The following is a 23,584-nucleotide window of genomic DNA, read 5'->3' on the forward strand; positions in this document are numbered from 1 at the left end:
TTATATTGTGGGTCATATACTCTGTACCAAGATAGTTTTTTTCTTTTTTTGTATAATGTTACTAACTGATAGCACATCAGCAATCCGTCCAGGTAACAGTGCTAGAACACTTTCTAATTCCCAGTCACCATGCAATTTGTTTGCTAGCTTTTTGTTAACCAAGCCACACCTTATAGGAAACCTTATATTGAAATTACATGTTTATTATTTCAAATTTGAATTATATGGCAAATAGGGTTTCCATTTGGATTGGTGCTAGTTATTTCGTGCATAAACGATGCAATTATTCCGCAGCCACAGCTTAATTGGTGATGATCATGTGAATTGGGTGGGTGCTACACCAAACATTTTAATTGTATATGTACCACAAACTTTGTACTTCGACGCTTCGGCCTTTGTTAGGAACAAAGCACGGGACGCGAACAACCTAGCTCGAGGGCTAGGAACCTCCATAGAAGAAGAGGGAGAGAGAGCCAGAGAGAGAACTAAGGGAAGAATCTTTTTGATATATTTCCAGCATAACATTGCAGAAACGCTTTTTACACTATATAAAGGCTGCTAAGGAACAAGTTCCCGACATCAATAACAAGAAAATACACAAATTCAGGGAATATCCTAACAGAATGATATTCCCTTATTCACCACTACAAAGGCACTACCAGAAAGATACGAATCCTACTACGCGCTTCATGTACGTGCGATGCATGTAGCATGTGTCATAGCTAGCCACGTGTTGTTGCCTCCCTTTTGGGTCTTATGCTTTTTCTTCTTGCAAACCCCTTATTTCATGCAGTCCCATATTACTATCCCTATCATTCTTCCACTTACACCCATTTGTACTCTGTTTGACCCACCAACAAAAATTCACTGTTGTGTTAAGATTTGTTGCATGGTGACCTAGCCTTCTATGCTAGACATATATATCCATGCTTGGTTAGAACTTAGAAAAAGTATACATATTGCATGGCAATTTTCTGAACGTGAAGATCATAGCTTTATTTTAGAAATTAGAATGGAGTATGTTCCTAGCATTAATTGTTGGGCAAATTACACTCACATTTTCTAAAATTTAATGATATTAATCGTCGGCCATCGTAGAGTGCTCTGCGTATCTGATTCATCGCTGGCAGTTTCATTAGTTTCATAGCTTTGATCAAAGAACATACTGCTAGAACTTGAGAGATAAATGTTGCTCATTCTCAGAGAGAGAGGGAGGGAAACTACTGTGCTGATTATTATCTAGCCAAGGTGGGGGCAAACTCTGGAGTTCATTTTCAGAGAGTTGAAACTATACCATCGTAGTTACTGGGCATGTTAGATGCTGGTGCTCGGAGACTTAGCTTGATATTGTAATTTTTGTCTTGTTATAGTCAGTTACAAAAAAATAAAATATCGGATACCCTTTCCTTAGATCTTTCAAAGATCTCCCACAATTTATATACTACTAACAATGTAACACCATTTACCCTTATAGGTTAGCATGCAATTTAGTTAAATGTCATAAGATATTAATTTATTTTCTCTTAATTGATTGTGATGTTAAACCCCAGCTACAAATGATCAACCCATGGATCCAAGACGTCCTAATAAATCATCATCACGATAACAAGTACCATGAACATGTCACTTGCATATTACCATTGTCTTTCACTTTTTTCCTGAATGCAGAGTATTTATGTTCTCCCTATCTTTATCGTTGGCCTTTCTATCTACCTCTCGGTTACACGTCCAATAAAACAAACGAGGCTTCTTCGTAAGCTCCCCAACTGGTCATGTATGGTGGTTGAGTTCCCTTTTCATTTGCTGTGTACCTTACAGAGAGTATACGTGTCTTTCTCTCTCCTACTAAAAATTTCCAGTAAATGGAAAGGATCTTTATTCGTACCTTTCCTGGTTGTAAAAGTGTCAAGAACCAAATTGTTTTGCATTTCAAAACTACCTTTCCTCAAAGGACAAAAAATCTCCTTCCATCCATCCATCATGCATAGGAATATTTTTTTGATATCAGAATATTGGTAAGAAGTTACTTTTGTTAAAAATAATAATAAATCTTTATTGGAAATTTTAAACGCATACAAGATAAATATTTTTTTTGATACAGTTTATTTTATACTCAACAACTAGAATTAACAAAATGCACGAAAATATAATATGTACTTTACAAAATGTCAACCGGAGTCTGGTGAATTGATATAGGAAATTGTGCCACACTCTAAATCACTCCATTCACGCCTATAACTTGCATTCAACGTTACCAATATTGTTCATACTACCACTAGGGATCAAACAAAACAATCTACATTAAATAGAAACCAAACACGCTATGATAGAAGATCTATGACTGAGTGACTTGATTGGCTTTCCGCCAAATGTGAATACTTTTCACCATGATAATGAAGGGATTTACTTTTTCTACAGTCCCTTTCCATACTGTCCTTGTGCCGTCTCATCAAAATAACAGTATATAACAATTGTGTTAATATTTAATAGTGACATTTAATTTTAAAAATTATGAAAATTATATGATTTTAAAGGGACAGTACGGGAACAACAGAGAAACCAAATTGATAATGAAGGGTGGCACGGGAAACATTTCTTCAAAATGAGATTGTTGGACACTTGAATTCAATTTTTATTCTTGTGTAAAATATGTATTCTTTATTACAAAGTGCGACACTCTTCCTAGATTATAATGAAAAATTGGATTCTTGGTATAGGGATGGCCATAGGATTAAATTTATAAAAGGTTTTTCATCTTCTACACATAAGAAATCACTACTTAAGTATTTCTTTAATCTTTGTGAAAAGAAAAGAGAAATAATACTAAAATGAAACACATTATTTATTTTTTAATTTGTATGCAAACAAAAATATTCGATTCATTAAAGTGTTAAACTCCCACGCCAACTTTTAAAAATGATGAATAACCGTCAAAGTTCTCTACGTTTCTTTCAATTTGAGCAGTCTTAGGAGTCCGTATTAAATTTTTATTTCTAGATACGATTATATTTATCAATTTTATGTTAAAACTTATCATATTATTTAAAGAATATTAGAAAAATAATAAAATTAAAATAAAAAATATTTTCATTTTAAAAATAACTAATAAAATGAAAATGCTTTCCCCTTAAAACATAAATTGAAAATAGAAAGGGACTGGACTATAAAAAACTCTCATTTGATTTTTAGTTGAGTCTCGTTACAAATTAAGTTTTACCTCAAGTTTAGCTTAGAATTCGAATTCAAATTAAAGTAAAACAAAAATAAAAGATTAATTTTACAAACTCAATTTTCAAAATTAGATTCATTCAAGCCTAATTTACAAACTTAAATCCAACCATACACACTCATAAAATCTGTGGCTTCTGGTAGAACTCTCAAAGATGATGATGATGATTGCCTTTAATTTGATCCCCACTGTCCAAAATGATTCAAGTTCAGTGTTTACAGATGCGTCGGTGTGGAGTACTGTGGACCCATCCAGCCCAGAAATTTGACCTCACCATCTTTCATTTTCTGAAGTGACAAAAATAAATCAATAAAACAAAAGATCAATATGTGTTTAAAATTTTAATGAACTATTTTAATGGATAGGTTTTTAAGAGAATTAAAAAGACGAGACATGAAACTTTAGGAAATCAGCATTAGGCTTTAAAAGGAGGGGGGGTCTATATTATTTTAATACTTTACAACATTAAATATTTTTTTAATTTCTGGTTTAATTTGAATTTCCGGATGGTATTTTTTTACCTAATTACACTTTTTACTCCATTTTTTTAATTTTTGATGGATTTTACCTCAACAATTTAATTTAACATATTTTATCTTCAATTTTTAACAAACTGAATTTTACTCCATCAATTTACTTCTAACATAACATTTTTTATCTCCAACTTCTTTTTGCAAATTTTACACCTAATTTTTTTTTTTTTGGCTATTGTTACCCCTAACTTTTTATTTTTTTAGGAAAATTTTATCCAAACGTTTATGTTTATTAATGGATAAATGATAGGAGATAAATTCATAATGTTTTTAAAAGTTTAAAATAAAATACGTTAAATTTAAATTGTTGAGATAAAATTAGTCAAAAGCTAAAAATTTGAGCGTAAAAAATTGAATTAAGTTTTTCTTTTCTTTACAAACTACAATAAACTCTATCGTACGAACATTACCACATATGTATTAATTAATTAACTGCATCATATTATACAAATTCGTAAATATGTAAACACTTATAAATAGCAGTTTGCTGAATTAAACACATGATATATAAACTTAATAGATTGTAAAGTGATATGTGTTAATTACAAGATGATTAGCAGAAAAAAAAAAACTAATTGAGACTTTTTTAAGAGCTAGTAAAAGACTTTTAAGAGTTAGTAAAATTTTGATGTGAATGGAAGATTGCTGATGACGCGAAGATCTATTTGTGCTAGTTACTTGGATTCTTGTAATTATTTTAAACCAACATTGACCTTTTTTGCTTTTAGATAATCATTTGTTTTTCTAATGAGTGTGCCGTGGAAGCTTAAACTCGATACCTTTGCTTTAATTAACTTTTAGAGCAACTAATAATCGCAACCACCTCGTTACCTAAAAAAAATTGCAACCACTTTAACATGATTGATTATTTTATAAACTGCTGATTCTCTCTGCTTCCCCTGAATTGAACCATTTTCATCGATACAGAATCATTAGGTAATCAATCACTAACACTTACCAAAGGTACCAAACCAATTCATCACCACTATTCCTTTTTCGACGCTATACATTATTGTATACTTAAAAAGATTAGGATAAGATGCAATCCTTTATTAGATCGCCAAAGACGATCAATCTCAATAAGGATTTATAATAAAATTTATACACCAAGAAAATGTGAGAATCAAAACCAAATAATTGTTAGTGTGAGCAACTGCTAGGATTTTTTTTTAAACCTGAGATAAGTATGTTTTATTTTATTATTTTAACATATTCAATGTATTTTAGATTATTTCTTTACCCAATGTGAAGTTGCAGATAATTTTGAAGGGGAAATAATTTATTTATTTCTCTTAAGTTCACATTACCTGTAAAAGTAGTTGTCTCAAAAAATATTAAAAGAAAAGGGAAAGAGGAAGAAAGAATATTTAAACAAAAAACAAAAATAAGATTTAATTGCACTTTTAAATTTAAATTGCGTCCAAGGTAGGTCTCTCACTTTTTTTTTCTTAAGTCAATTAAGTTATTCTATTTTTAAAATTAAAAAAATATATATAGTTTTATGGCATTCTTCCCCCCAAAATTTTAATTTTTAATTTTTAGTTTCGCCTCAAGATTATTACAAGATCAATTAAATCATCTATTAATCTGTTAAAATATTATCTATCAAAACATTAAGTTGCAATAAAATTTAAAAAAAAAATCAAAATTTCCTATTCAAACATTTATATCATTCTCATTTTATTAGAAGATGCAAGAAAAAGTTGATCATATATTGAAAATAAATTTCCAAATTAGTTGTTTCTTCTTAATTTTAGTGTCTGCTTATTTTAAATTTTGATAAAATTATTTTTTACAATTGTAAACTTTTTTTTTGGATAAATACAATTGTAAACTATTGAATGTTATTAAAATTTGTCATTGTATAAAAATAATTTTGAATGACAAACGAACAAGCACTTAACATTCCTGACATGGTAGTAAACGTTGACAAAGAAATATATATATATATATATATATATATTACGTATTTTTATTGTTAAATCATCTCACTCGCCCTGGTCCTGGGTGGTTGACGAAACTTGCCTTTTTTATTGTTATTATTATTTGTTCTAAAAATTACACGTAAGTTTTGACTATAAATGTAATTATCCAACCTTTTACTTCCCAACTTGTAAACCGCGCAAATAATATTAGCGTTAAGAGAGTCATTGTGATCAAATTCGTTATCCAATCAAATTAAATTTAAAAGGATCGATAAAGATCTGTTTTTTTAAAAAAAAATCAACATTAATCAACTTGTTTATAAATGAGTTGGATTGAGTTAGGTTAGGTTAACGAATTAAAATATTTAAATTTATTTGGTATTTTTAAAATATATTTTTTATAAATTAAAATTTTTATTAAATGAAATATCAAATATATTACTTATAATTGTTACTTGTAATCAAATAATAGAAGAAAAGATCAAGAAATAAATCACATTAATGCCATTGTCATCACATAAACTAACACACTATATTAAATATGATTTAAAAATTGAAATAATAAATAAGCATCACACTCATAAAATCTAACAATATAAAAATAAACTATTACATCATAATTTGAAATTTTCAATATTCTCAAATAATCAAATGAACAATACACCTGAAATTTCAATTAAATCTAAAATAGTTTAAATCCTAATTTTTGTGAGAGTGAAATTATAATTTGTGAGAATTGAGTAAAAAAAAAAAGAGAGAAAAGTGGATACGATCTCACTCCCTCTTAGTTAAATTAGTAATTAATTTTTTAAAATTTAAAAACATATATTATAATAATAATAATTTCATACAAATTAATAGAAGAACAAATTGAAAGAATGGGTCACGAGTTAAGATATTAAAATCCGTGACCCAACCAGTCAAAGGAATTGATTAGTTTAGTTTATGTCTAACTCAAATACAAATATTATTCAATCCAAATTATTTTGGTTAAATTTGGTCAATTTGAATTCTCAAATGATTATGCCTGTGGATACCTCTAAATAATATAGGTTCTTCTCTTACATACAAGACTTATTTTTAGGATGTATTTGGTTTAGAGAAGTGAAATTTTTGTATTAAAATAGAGGGCAAGATATGTAGATTTCACAAAATAAAACACACAATTTCTCTTGTCTTTTATTTCTCTCCTTCAAAATAAAAACACTCTTAAAGAATAATTATTTACCAAACTTTGAAAGTATTTTCTCTTTTCATTCTTTGTTGTTAAATTAGAGTATCTCTAATGCTGGAATGCAAATAAGGTGAGTTGCTTAACTCTTTTAATAAAGTAAATCATGTCACATTAAATTTAAGAATTTTAACAATATATTTTATTTCAAATATATGCTTTCTTTTTAAGAATTTAAATCGAGTTTCATTATTATTGTACATAGATATATTTTTAAAGTGAGAAACATTTAAAACATAATGCGTGAAACACATTTCACTGGTTGTTTTTTTAATATTGATAGAAAAAGTTTGAGTTATAAATTACAAAAAAATTATCATTTTATATTTAAAAATATAATCTTGATCGCTAATTTAATTAAAATATTGGTTAAAAATAATACTAAAAAATATTACTTCTTTCGTCCCATAATAATCATTATATAAAAAGATAAAAATTATCTCAAAATAATTATTATTTTAATTTTTTAATGTAATATTAATTATTATTTTTACTTATATCTCTTATAATATTAATAATATGTGTAACAAAAATTAAAAATAAATTAATAATGATAAATTTAATTTTGTAAAATTATTATTCTCTTTCATCTATTTATTAATTTTTATTTGTTTGTGTTAAACAACTAGGAAGAAAATTATAGGACGGAGGGAGTGAAAATTATGCTAAAACGTATTAAAATCATAATGACAATACATTAATTATGTTATTTTTTTAATACGTTTCTTTAAATTCTTAATCAGTATCCTAAAAAATATAAATACTGAGTAGTGTTTGCTATAAAAAAATAATATTTTCAAATCATAACATTAGTAATTGCCTTCTCTTCCTTAATTACTTTTATATACCTCTACATTCTATTTATCTAGATATTTATTAGGTTGCCGGGTCGACTCTTAATGTTATCACATCTTATAGGTTTAATAAGACCAAAAAAATATCCCTGATTAAAAATATGACGTTCGTTTGTTTTACGGTTCCATGCCACCCATGAAATAGAACTATGCAAATAAAAAAAAAAAAAAAAAAAAGAGATGTAACAAAAAGAAAACCTAAGAAACAGCACCATATGCAATTAGCCACACAAAAAAAAGAAGCAATATATGCAATTTTGTTGTTGTCATGGCATAAATAATGAACTAGTTCCACTACAACGTGACTCTTGTTTTTTTTAGGTAGCCGACACACCATTACCTTGTTCTTAACACCAGCGTTACCCCGGCACATGCACCTTCCTGCATTCACCCCTATCTAGATTTATAAAATTGGAATCTTTCTATGTAAAGGTCTCCACCTTATAATTCAAAATAAATAAAAAATACTAACAACGACATAAAATTATTAAAATATATAGTAATTGCAGATTCTCCCTTTGTCCCTCTCTCTCTCAGAATTTGTTAAATATGTTATTGCCCTTTTTGATTCATTTACACAAAGTGCCCCTCTTCTCTGTGTGGGTCAAGTTCAGGTTTCTCATTCTTTGTATGAATTGATGTGCATGTGTGTTTAGATGTATTTGTCAGACACTGACAGCTCTTTTATATCAATCATGCAATAAGCATGCTGCCAATTATGCCCCCCTTACCTATTTTCCTTAAAAGCTTTTATCTAAATCCCATCTCATTGTCCAACATGACACAGTGCCCATAAAGGTAGCTTCCACAAAAGAATTGTGTTTTTATGGCTTCTAAAATTTAATTCTTGGAGTAGATCTACGTGCACCTCTTTTGTTCAAAATGTGATTGTGTTGGATATGTTTTTCACACCAACACATTCGGAAACTTGTCCCAGTTGTTATTAGATGTTTAATTCAAAAAACATAAGTAAAACTTTTATATAAGTAATATACTTGAAAAAACATAAAAAAAATTAGTTTAAAAAAATAAATATGCCATCCATTTAAATATTTTGTTATATATTACATATATTTTATTTATTTAAAATTTCTCTATTTGTGTGTATCTAATGTTTCCCTATTTTATATTTTAGACATTAATTGTGTCTATGTGTCTCTTTTAGAATTTGTGATTTTGATAAGTGGTATAGTGCTGTAGACAAACAGAACTGTTATTGTTATTAGTATTATTATGAAGTGTACAAGACTCTAATTCCAAACCATATTTCCAAAGGGGAAATAATTCTTCATTTTCTGGACTTCACATTATTGTCAGTGGCTCTCTGATTGTAACAGTCTAGCTTGTGTTTCTAGGAAGGTGGGTGCATTCTCCTTCTCATGTCCTAGCTGTACCACCCAATGATACAAACGAGAATAGAAAATCTCTTCATCCACTGGTTGGGGAATTCTTTTTGATAGCTTATTGCTGTCTTATTTGTTGTTCACTGTTCTTTTCTAGTATTAAAAATAGCTACCAAAACTAAGGCTTTTTTCCTTTCTTCCTTTTTCAATATCTGATATATTTTTCAATGTATTCATAGTCTATTATTAAGACCTTGTTGCAAAATTTCCCTTTCTGCTGCTGTTGTTGAATCCCCAAAAGGCCACAAATTTATTGTTTCAGTTCAGATTTAGCATTCCATTCCATCATCAGTTGCAAGTTTGCTTAGAAAACGTCTACATTTTCCATTGTTCATCTGAGACTTGAGGGAAAGGCTGAAAACGCTTCCTTTTTTTTTTTTTGTCTCTCTTTAAATTTGGGTATCAGGAGAGTGATGCATATTGGAGCTGCCAAAACAACAAAAGATGGCAAATCTTGTTCCTGGGGTGCTTCTCAAACTTATGCAGCACATGAACACAGATGTGAAAGTAGCTGGTGAGCATAGGTCCTCTCTTTTACAAGTTGTGAGCATTGTTCCAGCACTTGCAGGGGGTGAGTTGTTCCCAAATCAAGGCTTTTATCTCAAGGTTTCTGATTCCTTGCATGCCACCTATGTCTCTCTCCCTGATGAACATGATGATCTCATCCTCAGTGACAAGATTCAATTGGGGCAGTTTGTTTTCGTCGATCGTTTGGAGGCAGCTTCACCGGTTCCTATTCTTCATGGGGTTAGGCCTGTTCCTGGGAGACACCCTTGTGTTGGAACCCCTGAGGACATTGTTGCAACAACTCACTCACTTGGGTTCCTTAGTAATGGTAAGGCTAGCAAGAAAAGTGCTTGTTCTGGTCCCTTGGACTTAGAGAGGTCTAAGTCTCCGAGGAAAGTGTTGAGCAATCACCATGTTGGGGAGAAGGAGAAGAAGGAGAAAGTAAGATTGAATAATGAAGATCAATTAGACAAGAAAGCAATGCTTTTTGCTAAGAGTAAATCTCAGACAACAAAAGCAGCAGCAGCCAATGTTGTTGATGTGAAGAAGGAACCGTTGGCGAGATTGAAGTCATTGAATTCAAGGACCATTCCCTCTTCCCCCACTAGCTGCTATTCCTTGCCTACTTCTTTTGAGAAATTCGCCAATGGAGTCAAGCAGCAGGCAAATATCAAGGGAGTGGACAGGCTAACTGCTAAGGTGGGAGTGGTGGAGATAGGAAAGGGCGTCCGTGGAGCCAGTCCTACCGGGAAGAGAATTTCCGTGGGAAATCCGATCAGAAATTTGGTTCAGGGAATTGAGCTTGGGGCTAAGGCGCTGCGTAAGAGCTGGGAAGGGAATATGGAAATCAAGAAGAAAGATACATCCAAATTAAGGGCTGCCAAGTGTGATCCTAAGCCAGAGGTTCGCAGCTCAGTAAGTGTTATTCACAATTTGCATTTTTGAACAACTCCTGATGTCAAGCTACAATATTTGCTGTATTTAATATGAAGCATTCCTTAAAATAAATTAGGCTAACTAGTTAGCCACTCTGAGATATCTGTATTTTATTACCTTTATCTTTTGGGCCAATCAAACAGTTATGTTCTTAACTCACCAAAAAAAAAAGTTATGTTCTTACTTTCACTTTATGGCATTGCAGACTCCTAGGAGAAGTACTTCAAGTGAAAAGTTTCCCTCTAAAGAAGAGAGCAAGATGCAACCACAGACAAAGTCCTTCAAGGAAGACCACGAGAATCAATCATCTATAAAGAGAGTTATTGCCAATGGAACTATGGAGGAACAAGAAAAACCAAGTAAGCAAAGAGTTTCCGTTGGAAAGAGATCGTCAGAAGCTTCTAACAATGGATTCCCTGAAAACTTGGTCAAAGTTTCTCCAAGTAGTAGAAAAGTGACAGATGCAAGTGTTCAATGGGCTTCACTCCCATCATCTATTGCAAAGCTTGGGAGGGTAAATCCCGTAAAACACTTTTTCTTTTACAGTTTTAGCTTTTTTGACTCTTTGTTGTCAAGTATATATGCTGAATGCTGAAGATAGTTATATGCAATCTTGTAATCTTTATTGACATGTTTTCAAATTTAGTTGAGGGCGAGCCTTGGCATAACAGTGAGGTTGCTGCCTTATGACCTGAAACTAAAAGTAATGGGTTTAACTCTCGGAAACAACCTCCTTTTATGCACGGATAAGGCTGTGTACATCTACCCTCCCCCTCCCCCGAGACCCATTAGATGGGAGCCTTATACACTAGGTTGCCTTTATGTTTTTGAATTTGGCTATATAATGAGGAATTGTTCAGAGCATAATTTTTTGTACTTGTTCTCATTTTGTCTATTGGCATGTCCTCAACTTTCAATTAAGGTCATGATGGAGAGGGTAATGCTAATGGGATAAATTCACCCAGATGCTTCTTTGTAATGTTAAATAAACAAGTTTTATTAAAGTTATTGTTATGACAACATAAATACATATATAATAAGTATGCAACAGCCAACTAGTATATTGCCAGATCATATATATACGATTGGTTTATTCTTTGGTTTTCTGAGTCTGCCATTATAAAATGTTTTCTGGCCATGTTCCCATACCATGTCCTTACCCGCTGGATGTATTATTTATTAAATTATCTTACTCATAGAACCAGCTGTTTGGACAAGAATTTATGTGACTGCAATGTTTCATTACTATTTTATGTTCACAGGAAGTGATGAAGCAAAGAGATGCCGCACAGATGGCAGCAACTGAGGCTATACAAGAGGCTGCCGCTGCTGAGAGTTTGCTGCAATGTCTAAGGTATGAATGTATTCATATGAACAACTTTACTATGGACTTCTCAATGTCAGATCAGTACTTCCCATCTTTAGTGTTTCTCAACATGGTTGAGATTTTGGACTGCTCATGTCAGGAAGTTGGAATTTAGATTTTAAACCAAGATATATATTACTGGTATAGGTATGTTTTGGCACCTCTAGAGGATATGCAAACACTAAGTTATTTATACTGATACCAATGAAGTAACGTTGATACTTTCTGATTAACTATGTCCAATATTGATTTCCTATACAGACATCTGATATACCAATGAAGTAATAGCAATGCTACATATGGATTTTCTTTGTCAATTTGTCTTATATGGAGTTACATTTTGAGTCATACAAATATAATGTTTACCAATTTTATGCTAATCATCCCTTGTGTGCTTCTTGATACTGATTTGAATATTTATTTCTAAATCTATTGAAGATACTAATAATTTAGTACTAGTAATATCTAAGGCAGAAAAAGGGTGGGTTGTAGGGGCTAGGGGGTCAATTTAGGGTCCAAGCCTACCTAAGGTCTGTCGTGTGTTTTGACAAGTATGACTCTTGGCATTTGTAGTCATGGTGGAGACTTTTTCGATATTTGTTGGAAAGATTTGGATAAAAGTGAAGAACAATGTGTATGAATGCAGTCAGTGTTCAACTGCTAATTTTTTAAGGTCATTTTGATGTACACATTCACATGCCTGTTGAAAAATATTGTAATACAATCCTTTTATGTAATCTAGTTAACTAGTTAATCAATCATACAGACAGATTGGGGTTTAACCATATACTATGTTTTTCATCCACTTCTTCCACAATTCTTCTATGGGATGGTAGGCATTATATTGTGTCACCCTCCTGCAATACAGCATACCAGATTGTTTCTGACTCTTATTTTGTGATGTTTTTGGCAGTGTATATGCAGAGCTAAGTAATTCTGCTAAGGAACAAAACCCACAGCCTGCAGTAGAGCAGTTCCTAACTCTTCATGCTAGCCTAAATAGTGCGCGGATGATTGCTGACTCGCTATCTAAATCCATTCCAGATGATTCTTCTCCAGATAATGAAAGAAGCATAACAGAAGAGGAACTAAAACTTAAATCAGATAGACAAAAGTGCGCAAATTCTTGGGTCCAGGCTGCTTTATCCACCAATCTATCACCCTTTTCTGTTTATAACCGCAAACCTCTATCATCCAAGCTTCCAGTTTCAACCAATTCTCAAAACCAAAAGAATATCCTGGGAAGTAAACCAATGCTAGTCATAGAAAATTCAAGTGAAGATTCATCAAAATCTCACGGAAAACCCCGTCAGACGGCTAATTCCAAAACTCCTCGCAAAACAGGTGATATGCTAGCAAATGGACACAAGCAACTAGTCCAACCACCACCGGAGTGGGTTAGAGGAAATGGCCTTGATGAGGTGGTTGATTTGGCTGACTTGCTGCAACTGCGGTCCCGAGATTGGTTTTTGGTGTTTGTTGAGAGATTCTTGGACACTGATGGTGACACTAGCTTGTCAAACAATGGCGAAATAGCAGGTATGCTCACTCAACTGAAAAATGTGAATGATTGGCTTGATGAGATAGGATCAAGCAAGAATGAAGGAGAACCCTGCCAGATACCAGCAGAGACAATTGACAGGCTGAGGAAGAAGATATATGAGTATCTTCTTACACATGTTGAATCTGCCGCCGCCGCACTCACTGGTGGATCACAATCATCACCTAAGATCCAAACAACAGAGACCAAAGCCAAAAAGTGATGAATAAGTACATAGCTTAGCTTAAGGATGCATTATTTATGGTGGCATGGGAGGAAATTTAGTCACCAAAACTTGTTCAAAAGAATTTCTCTTCTTCCACTCATTTTTTTTTGTATATAAACCCTGCATGTGTTTTGAGGTATAGAATATGGAGTGACAATTATTTATCTGAGGAAGTAGCCTATGTGATTTGTGAGGATTTTCTTTTCCTTTTACTTAGTTATACAGTAATTGGAACAGTGGACAAATATAAGCAGAAGTGATCTTTGCATGATTATGCTTCTTTCTCTTTGTGATTTCCTTCAAATAACTAGCATATGGTCATCAAGCCATGAAACTCAGTGATATAACTTCAGTACTAAAAATGTATAATAGAAAGAAAAACCTATAAATACCAATATTCTGGACTTAAGCAGAACAAGAAGCAACATTTATGGCTAAGTTAATGCATATTAACCACATGGATGTAGAATTGTTAGCAATTCAAACGTCACGGGTCCAACCCTAAGATGAATAGAGTACTCTTTAATCTAAAAAGATTTTACTTATTAATAATATTTTAAAAATTAAAAAATATTAATTATTTGATAAATGATATTAATTTATTAAGAGCAATTAAATATTTTTTTCTCAAAAAAGATTTTATCTTATTATAATTTTCTTTCTTTTCCTTAAATAAGGTTGGTTCACTTAGTTGGCCTTTCTCTTACAAAGTTCGGACTTAAACTTAATTTCAGGACAACTTTAGACTGTATATAATCTTCTTATAAATTCTAGCTGAAATTTGTGATCATTCTTAACTTTATATAAAGGCTATCCCTCAAAAAAAGAAAAACTTTATATAAAGGCAAATCTTTTTCTTATCTAAAAGGTAAAACTGGCTAGATTAATTATTGCTTCACGGCTTCAGAATCTACACAAGTGTAATATGCTCACATGGCATGTTTTCCTAGCTTTATTACTTAGATCCCCTCCCCACTCCATTAGAGTATATTCGGTATGATAATTTTATGAAGAGACATACTTTTACTGGTTAAATATGATGATGTACTGCCACATAACAGCAAAAAATGTTTCTAGTTGAAGATATTTATAGTTTCTAAAAAAAGGACTCAATATATTTTATTATATATATATATATATATATATATATATATATATATATATATATATATATATTAATTTTATATAAAAAATATGGGTAAAGATAATATTTGTTAAATATTACTCCTGTATTTTTTAGTTACTCATAAACTTATCATCTTTTTGTTGATAAAAACATATTATCGTATTTTTATTTTATTCTTATAATTTTTTTTGACATATAGATATAGAGTAATTAAGAAAAAAGATATAGAATTACTAAACACATTGGCCCTTCCTGATAAAAAAAAAAAAAAAACTTGCAACTTCATAAAAAAAAAACATTGACCCTTGAGTATTGATTATAAAATAAATGGTGTTAAAAAGAAAATACTCTTATTTACGTTGATGGTCTCCGAAAGATTTGTGAGTGTTTTTAATGATAACAACTTTATAACAATAACAGGAAGAAGAAGAAAAATGTCTTGATGATTAATATTCTGAGTGAGAAGATAAATATCCATAGTTCTGCAATAAATATTAAATACTTTAATGCTCCTGGAAGTGTTCTAGAAAGTACGACTCCTCCACCGTTCGCTATTTTAAAATTCGCTTGTCTCAACATTTCAACTCAACTCTCTAAGCTGAAATCTGAAGCTAAGTTTCGTTGCCACTGAGGAATGAAATGGCCAATGGTAACAACATTAGTCATTTCTTCAAGCTCTTGCTTTTCCTTCTAACTTTCCACTCTTGTCTCGCTGAGATTTTCTTCCAAGAGAGATTCGAAGGTAATCCTCATTCTCCACTTCACCTTAGATTCATTCATTCCTCAGAATCATTTGTATTTTGCACCTCAAAACCACTATCAAGTAACACTTTATCAAATTAATTATTTAAGATGGATGGAAGAGCCGTTGGGTGCTATCCGATTGGAAAAGGAGCGAGGGAAAAGCGGGTACCTTCAAGCACACAGCAGGGAAATGGTCTGGGGATCCTGATGACAAAGGTATTTCATTCACATTATTAAATAGTTATCTCACTCAAATTCATTCATTAATCAAAACTTAAACTTGGGAATGAATTGTTGTTAATTATTATGATGATGCAACAACTTCTTTTTTCTTGCAGGTCTTCAGACATATAATGACGCCAAGCATTTCGCCATATCTGCAAAGATACCGGAGCTTAGTAACAAGGACAGAACCCTGGTGGTGCAGTATTCTATTAGGTTTGAGCAGGACATTGAATGCGGTGGCGGTTACATCAAGCTTCTTTCTGGTTATGTCAATCAGAAGAAGTTTGGTGGTGATACTCCTTACAGGTCTGTCAATTTCCCATGTCATGTGCATTTTCCTTGTTTCACTATGATTTAGAGGATATTTGCTAACTTGGTTAAAAATGGAAGATGAGCATATATAGAAATCAAGTATATCATATCGAGAAATGTTAGAAGCACACTTTTATAATTTATCAAAACCCGTTAAATTATGAATGAGACTTGTTATATAGAGTGGGACTCACATTGTTTCATGAATTTCAATAATTTTAGTTACCAGAATAGAATGTGCATAAGTTTATTTTAGCTTATGTGAGAAGTTCAATTCATGTTACTTTCTTATTTTCTTTTTCTGTAAGTGCTTATGAAGAAGTTTATCCAAACAAGGTCTAACTCCTGCATGCACTTACTATTTTTATACATCTAAATGCTGGTTAACGTTTCTTAATTAGTCTGTCACTGTGCTGAGTAGAGTGAACTGGTTGGTCTTGCTTGATGCAGTTTGATGTTTGGACCAGACTTATGTGGTTCACAGACAAAGAAGCTCCATCTTATACTATCATACCAGGGGCAGAATTACCCGATTAGAAAAGATCTGCAATGTGAAACGGATAAGTTGACTCATTTCTATACATTTATTCTAAGGCCTGATGCCTCTTATAGTATCCTTGTTGATAATCGGGAAAGAGATTCTGGAAGCATGTACATGGATTGGGACATCCTTCCTCCAAGGAAAATCAAGGATGTCAAAGCAAAAAAGGTACAACTTTGGGACTAGAGTTGGAGTGTTGGCCTGCTTTTCTGTCTTGCCTTATTTGAATGATAAAAATTTGTAATTGCCATGTTAAGATTATGCGCTGCAATATTATAGTCATGCTTTGTGGGGGTCTCAAGGGTCATACATTAAAAAACAACTTAAACAAACATTCTAAGGGATTCTTTAATTGAGATAGGAAACATTTTGGTTCTTTCTGTTTACCTTTCATCTGAAAGACTGATTTTTTTTTTCCTATTGCAGCCGTCAGACTGGGATGATAGAGAGTACATTGAAGACCCTAATGATGTCAAACCAGAGGTATTTTCCCCCCTCTTCACCCTAATCCTCTGCTGGTAACTTGTAATTTTCATCAAGTTTGTCAAACACCTTCACATTTACATTTTTAGTATTTGCATTTACATGAAAAACCTTATTGATCACCTTTAGGAATTTCTACAATGGTATGACTCTTCCATTTCACTTTAAGTTTAATGTGCACATGAACAATAGATAATATCTGCTATCGGTGTTGTAAGTTGCGGTTTGTAACTGCAAATGGGACTAGGTTTCATGGTCTCTGGCTCTGCAACCACAACCACAGTGCAAGTTAGAACACTGTATGCTACAACTAGCTGGACTATTAACAATTTTTTTTTTTTTTGTATGGAAGAGGTTTCCATTTTTTGACAACAACAAAAATCATTCAAAACATAGGCATGGTTAGAATTACTTTTTTTAAGTCTCATAAAGCATTATAAATGGAAACAAACTTTTGCAGATACTGCTTATCTTTGCCTCAGTCAACTGTTACAAGTAGATTATTTATTTGAAGGGGTAAATAAACAGAAAGTAGATTTTAATAAGGATAGAACACCAATTTGACAATTCTTTTTCCAAGTAAATTTTAATAGCCAACCTCTGCTAGAAAGGTTATTGGCAACAAATAACAACATAGTGATTTTTAGCTATATTTTCACGTGCTTCTTTTTACTTCTTTTTTTAATTGCAGGGATATGATTCAATTCCAGCTGAAATTCCTGATCCAAAAGCCAAGAAGGTTGATTTTTTTACTTCATATTTTTTTATTTGAAAAATGCCAATAAATATGTATTTGGATTGTATGATCACTATTATTTACAGTAGACTTGATTTAGCATGAACTTATGAATGTTCTTTTCCTCTTTTCTTCTTGTTTAATTATTTGTTTGAGTAGCCTGTTGACTGGGATGACGAAGATGATGGACTATGGAAGCCCCCAAAGATTCCTAATCCAGCGTACAAAGGACCATGGAAATGCAAGGTTCTTTAAGCCACACATTAAAAGTTGGAGGAGTCATTAATTTTTTAGGCTTTCTAATTGTTGAAAATTGTTGAACTGCAGAAAATCAAGAACCCCAACTACAAAGGAAAGTGGAAGATTCCATGGATTGATAACCCAGGTAGATTTATTTTATATGCTGGTGAATCAAAAAGTGATAAGCTTCAAAGCATTAATTGGGTGGTACCACAAGTGAAATAACTAGTTTATATTATTGGGCTTTGTCATTTATGTTTGTGTTAACTTGGAAGTTATAACTATTGCAACTTGCAAATATGAAATTTGCTGACATTATAATGTTATATGGAATTAGACTGTAGTTGTTTGCTCACTTCTTGTGGGCTAGGGAAATTTGATTAGACAACAAAAATTATAAAATGGTATTCTGATAAGTTTTCACTAGTTGGCTACTAGTCTATCGATTACTTTAGTAATATCCAACAGCCTCCATTGCATTCACTTGAGCATATATAAGCCTCTGCAAGAATGTTACGTAAATTTGTTTTGGAATCTTTTAGACATAACATGAACTTATGGGCAGCAATTGGTTTAGTCATAATCTCTGAGCTATCACATTGCCTGATCTTTGCTTTCTGGTTTTTCTCCTGAAATGTTATGAATGTCATCTCTAATTACGATTTTTTCTTTCCCTTTACTGTTTCCTGCAGAATTCGAGGATGATCCTGATCTGTATGTTCTCAAGCCAATAAAGTATGTGGGCATTGAAGTGTGGCAGGTGTGTGTCAATATATACATACACATGTTTTTCTTCTTTATTGATTGGAAGAGCATTTAGAAGTGCTTATTTTAGTTTATGAAAGTGGCTTATGACCTTCACTAAGCTCCTCTTAGCTTATTTCAAAGTTAAACTCTTGAATAAGCTCTCATTTAATAAGAAATTATTGAATAAGTGCGTGATTAAATTGTTTACTCGAACATGCCCTCGGTAGTAATTGCCTACAAAAACTAGCTGTACTTGAATATTTAGCTATTATCAAATATTTAAGTGTGACAATGTTAAATTTTGAATTTTTAGGTGAAGGCAGGTTCAGTTTACGACAATATCTTAATTTGTGATGACCCACAGTATGCAAAGCAAGTTGTGGATGAATATATGGCTAGCAACAGAGAGGTGAGCGTTTACTTTCAGACTTTGTATCTTTTATTTAGTTTGTAGGCGCTAGGAATCATAGTATCTGCATTCTCATTATGTGTAAAATCTCAGGCTGAAAAAGAAGCTTTTGAAGAAGCAGAAAAAGAAAGAAGGGCTCAGGAAGACGAGGTGATTGTACAAAGCCTAAATGCTTCAGCACTATTTTAATATGCTTAATAATCATATTTGTTTTGTACTTCCGTATAATACCAATACCATTCAATGTTATGATTATGAAGGAGGCACGAAGAGCAAGAGAAGAGGGTGAAAGAAGGAGGAAGGAGAGGGATCATAAATATGGAAAAAGGAGGCATCGTCGAAGGGTAATTTTTCATCCTGATTCCACTCCAAAAATTGTTTTGGGGTGTTTATATGCATTTCTTTGTTAACTTTGCAGTAAAGGTTTTGGTTTATCTATTCTATTTTGCACAGTAGGAATTAATAATAGGGCGGGTGGGGAACAATTGATATGGAAGACTTCTTGTTATCCCTCTTTCCTCATCTTTGTGTTTGAGGGGAGAGAATACATGATATAGGATGCTTTTTGACTTGAGATTACTTTCATCATTGTGGTTTGGAAACTCTTTCCTTCAAAAGGCATTTGGGCATTCCTTCTAGGCAAAAAGAACAGTGAATAAATTATAGTGGAGGTGTAAGATTTAGGATCTATGTGGGCTTCACGTTTGAAAATAGAAGGTGAAACATTAGAACATGAGTTTGGGACATCTAAGGTGGAAGCTAAACATTGCAAACTAGCATTATTTGTGCTTTCTTTTCTCTTCAATTTCCTGGCCAATCCATGTAGCTTTGTTTGGCCCTTAATTCAAATGGTTTTATGATCACTTATTGCTTATGGAATATAAAAATCTGATTTTAAGACTTTTTTCTGCAGCCGGATCCCCATGATATGGAGGATTACCATGTAAGTCTAAAACTCTCTGTTATTTAATTTTTATTTATGTGATTATGTCTCGTAATTCTTTATTGCTTTTCGTTGGTCATGTAATGATGTGTGAACTTTGAGCTACTGAGGTTGAAGTTGCTAGTTTGCTTGAGTTGGGTTTGACCACACTGCCCATAACTCGTTGCCATTTAGGTATCAACCTTTTTCCATATCCAACTCAAATACAACCAAGATATTTACAATAAGAAAGACATTGCATCATATACACACATACAAAGTAAAGCTAAATAAAAACATTATTCAAACTTATAATGTATACCTTCTAGTTGTGAGCACAAGGGCATCTGGTAAAGTCTGTATCTGTTCAGCACCTTAAAAAATGGCAAAATATGCAGTGATAATAAACAATGGTATGGTACTCGAGCTTCATAATAAGAAAATTATTGTCGTACTGAATTATGCTAATTTAGAAATAAATTCCTGAGTTTTTCTGAGACGTAAGCATAAAAGGAGCATATGAATAATTTGCAAATCCGTTCCTTGCGGTCCTGCCATAGGGAAGTATAATTTTCTTTGTAAAGAGGGCTACCAACATACTCTTTAAGTCTTTATTGCTTGTTATAATTTATTAAAAACTATAAAATCATTAGAGAAGTTTATTAAATAAAATGTGAGATTTAAAAAAATTAAATAAACTTCGATCAATTGAAGAGAGTTTTTTTTTTATTAATTATTATTAGTAAAAAAAACAAGTTTGTTTTCGAAGATTAAAAAAAAGTGTTAAGTGAATATACTGTCTGTTTTTTTTAAGTACTAATGTTAGATGTTAATTTGTTAGTTTTTGGTTTTTTATAAAAATTTGTTAGTTTTTGCTGGTGAATGTATTGATGAATGCATTGTTAACATATTTCTTTGGTGAAAATGTCTCTTGTTATGTTATAAGTAACACACAGCATTAAACAAGACCATTCCTCTTTATCCTACGTACCTTTTTTTCGATAAAATCGATGATCCACTTCAGTGCATGACTTCATGTTAGTGCATGTTTGAATTAATGTATTTTGAAGGGGAAGAAACAATTTTAAGAAAAAACATGCACTTAGGTTGTGTTTGTTCCAAAGGAGAGAAATTTTGTACTTTAATTCATGGGATTCGCACCTTTTATCCTCTACATTCTTAACTGTGAGTTGAAATTACTTCATCAATAATTATGAATTCAGCTATTAATAAATATATGATATTTTATCTTACATTTTGTGTGGAAGTTATAAGGATATTAGTATATTATGATACAAAATTCAACTTTCTGAAATTCTTGAGCGATTGTTAGATTCGTTGCATTGTACTAAGATCTTTGCATTCCATCGAATTTCATTTTCTTTCAATTTTCTTCCGGTAAAGGTCAGTTTTCATTCTTATTAAATTAAATATGCATTTCCGTTGTCTTTGACTCATTCAGGATGAACTTTGAAGCGTGCATTAAGAGTAGGTGGCAGGTAATTGCAGCAATAAAATGCATCTTTGAAGTTGTGAATTGTAGGACCAAAGCTGCTATTGGACTGACCATGCCGAGCTGTACTGAACTGTAACATCTGAAATATTAGCGTCAGTCATTATGTTCAACTTCATTTCTCTTCGATTATTATGTGACAGCTGGTCTGCTACTGCTACTGTATTCAAGGATGGAATTAAAACTTTCTCTATCTGTAACCGAAAAGGGGGAAAAGAAACAAATTTTTCTTGGTACAATACTAGCATTCTCTATGGTCTCTATCATATATTTTACACTTTCATCCTACTGTTACAGAAAAATTTTAGATTAGAAAAGAAATAGGGTAGATAAAAATGAAATAAGAAATAAGAGTGAATAGAAACAAGTGGAGTGTTTATTAAAAAAAAAATCAAGTGGAGTTGTTTAAGTGAAATAAGAAGAAAATCCATTGTTAATCGATTTTTGTAGCAGTCAATCGATTGTCATATGTGAAAATTGATGGTTGTTTTTTGAAAATTTATTTTGTTGTGGCGGCCTTAAACTGCCATTAAACATCTAAAATTGTCACTAAATATTATTTTGTAATAAAGTATAAAATAAAGTATTTTCTAATAATAGAACTGCTTTAGGGAGAGACGGAATCTACAAACTACAAGAAAGAGTCAAAATACTTTGGCAAATCATGTAATCTAATGATATTTGGTGCTGAAAAAATAGAGGATACGGCATATATATGGCGATTGGCGGCATCACATGGTTGTAGTATCACAATCATCATTCATCACTTCACCAACATGCTCCTCATTCCAATCTCCACCTCAACTCCCCCCGCTTCCACGTGAAAAATGTCCACAATCTTATTTCCAATTACTTTAAACAAATTACCTAAATGTTACTAGGTATTTGTGTCTTTATGATACTCATTCAAAAAATTAAAAATATAGAAATAGTTGTAGTAATGAAGTTGATAATTAGAAGTTGTTAATGGAGAGTGTGAATAGGTAAATTAGAGTATCAATATCCCCACCATTATTGTCTTTAGAATTTTGGTTATGAAAACAAAACTGAAATATTTATTTTAAAAGAAAACACTTCATGTTAAAAATGATTAAAAATACCTTTTTTTAATTAATGAAAGGTATTTAATAAAGTTAGTGATCAGGAGTTGGAATCATGAATTTTTAATCCTTCTGTATAAAAAAATTGATTAGAAAGAAATCATCTAACTTTGAATGTCTTCAAAAGTTCAATAAAATATATTAATATTAAGGAACAACTTAGAATACTTTGTTATCATGTATTAGGCGTCTTCGGCATAATAGAGAACTAACCATTTTAAAATAAATCAATAGTGAAAGAATGTCATATTGTTAGAGTAATAAATAAAGGTTTTATTGGAAACTAAATAATAAAAGGAATGTTGGCGATACTTTATTTGACATTTGACTAAATTTCAATGAAAATCATCAATTTTGATAGTCTCACTCCTAAATAAGTAAAGAGAAAATTGAAACCCATCAAAAGTGAATGGCACGAGTGGTGATGCTTGGGATGTGGTGTTCAATCAAGTCTAATCAAAGGGCTAGTGCACATCTAGTCTGCATGGGTTGTTAGGGTTGAAGAACTAATTAAATGTTAAAGTCCACTAATTGCAAGGCATGGAAATTGAGTCCCACATTAGAAGTATGAAACATTCAAGTGCCTCAGTTTTTAACAATGATGTAAAAAATACTTGAAATTGTTTCGACTTAAAATTAATCCTAATTAATTTCTCAACATAAAACAAAACATATGAAATAAGTGTTTAAACCAAAATTCGGAACATGAATCAATGTTCTCTCTCCACATCCAATA

General features: G+C 31.8%; 2 protein-coding genes across 3 annotated transcripts; both read left to right on the forward strand.

Annotated features, from left to right (window-relative positions):
• Window positions 1-8,347: 8,347 nt before the first annotated feature.
• On the forward strand, window positions 8,348-14,018 carry LOC100775984 (uncharacterized). 2 transcript variants are annotated; one of them, XM_006590866.4, is made up of 5 exons: window positions 8,918-9,131; window positions 9,582-10,597; window positions 10,824-11,132; window positions 11,881-11,972; window positions 12,898-14,018. In XM_006590866.4, exons 2-5 carry the CDS (start codon window positions 9,620-9,622, stop codon window positions 13,745-13,747), a joined length of 2,229 nt encoding a protein of 742 aa, XP_006590929.1. In that variant the 5' UTR covers window positions 8,918-9,131; window positions 9,582-9,619; the 3' UTR covers window positions 13,748-14,018. The 2 variants fall into 2 exon arrangements, with proteins under 2 accessions (XP_040862642.1, XP_006590929.1); XM_041006708.1 differs by having other exon boundaries at window positions 8,348-10,597.
• A 1,232-nt stretch (window positions 14,019-15,250) lies between these two features.
• On the forward strand, window positions 15,251-21,987 carry LOC100776524 (calreticulin-3). The gene is made up of 14 exons (XM_003537880.5): window positions 15,251-15,618; window positions 15,729-15,836; window positions 15,959-16,151; window positions 16,608-16,866; window positions 17,125-17,181; window positions 17,873-17,920; window positions 18,077-18,163; window positions 18,245-18,302; window positions 18,850-18,917; window positions 19,218-19,313; window positions 19,407-19,463; window positions 19,574-19,657; window positions 20,227-20,256; window positions 21,698-21,987. The coding sequence occupies exons 1-14, from the start codon at window positions 15,516-15,518 to the stop codon at window positions 21,707-21,709; spliced, it is 1,260 nt and encodes a 419-aa protein (XP_003537928.1). The 5' UTR covers window positions 15,251-15,515; the 3' UTR covers window positions 21,710-21,987.
• Window positions 21,988-23,584: the final 1,597 nt, after the last annotated feature.

Source organism: Glycine max, chromosome 11, assembly GCF_000004515.6.
Source record: "Glycine max cultivar Williams 82 chromosome 11, Glycine_max_v4.0, whole genome shotgun sequence".
Lineage (NCBI taxonomy): Eukaryota > Viridiplantae > Streptophyta > Magnoliopsida > Fabales > Fabaceae > Glycine > Glycine max.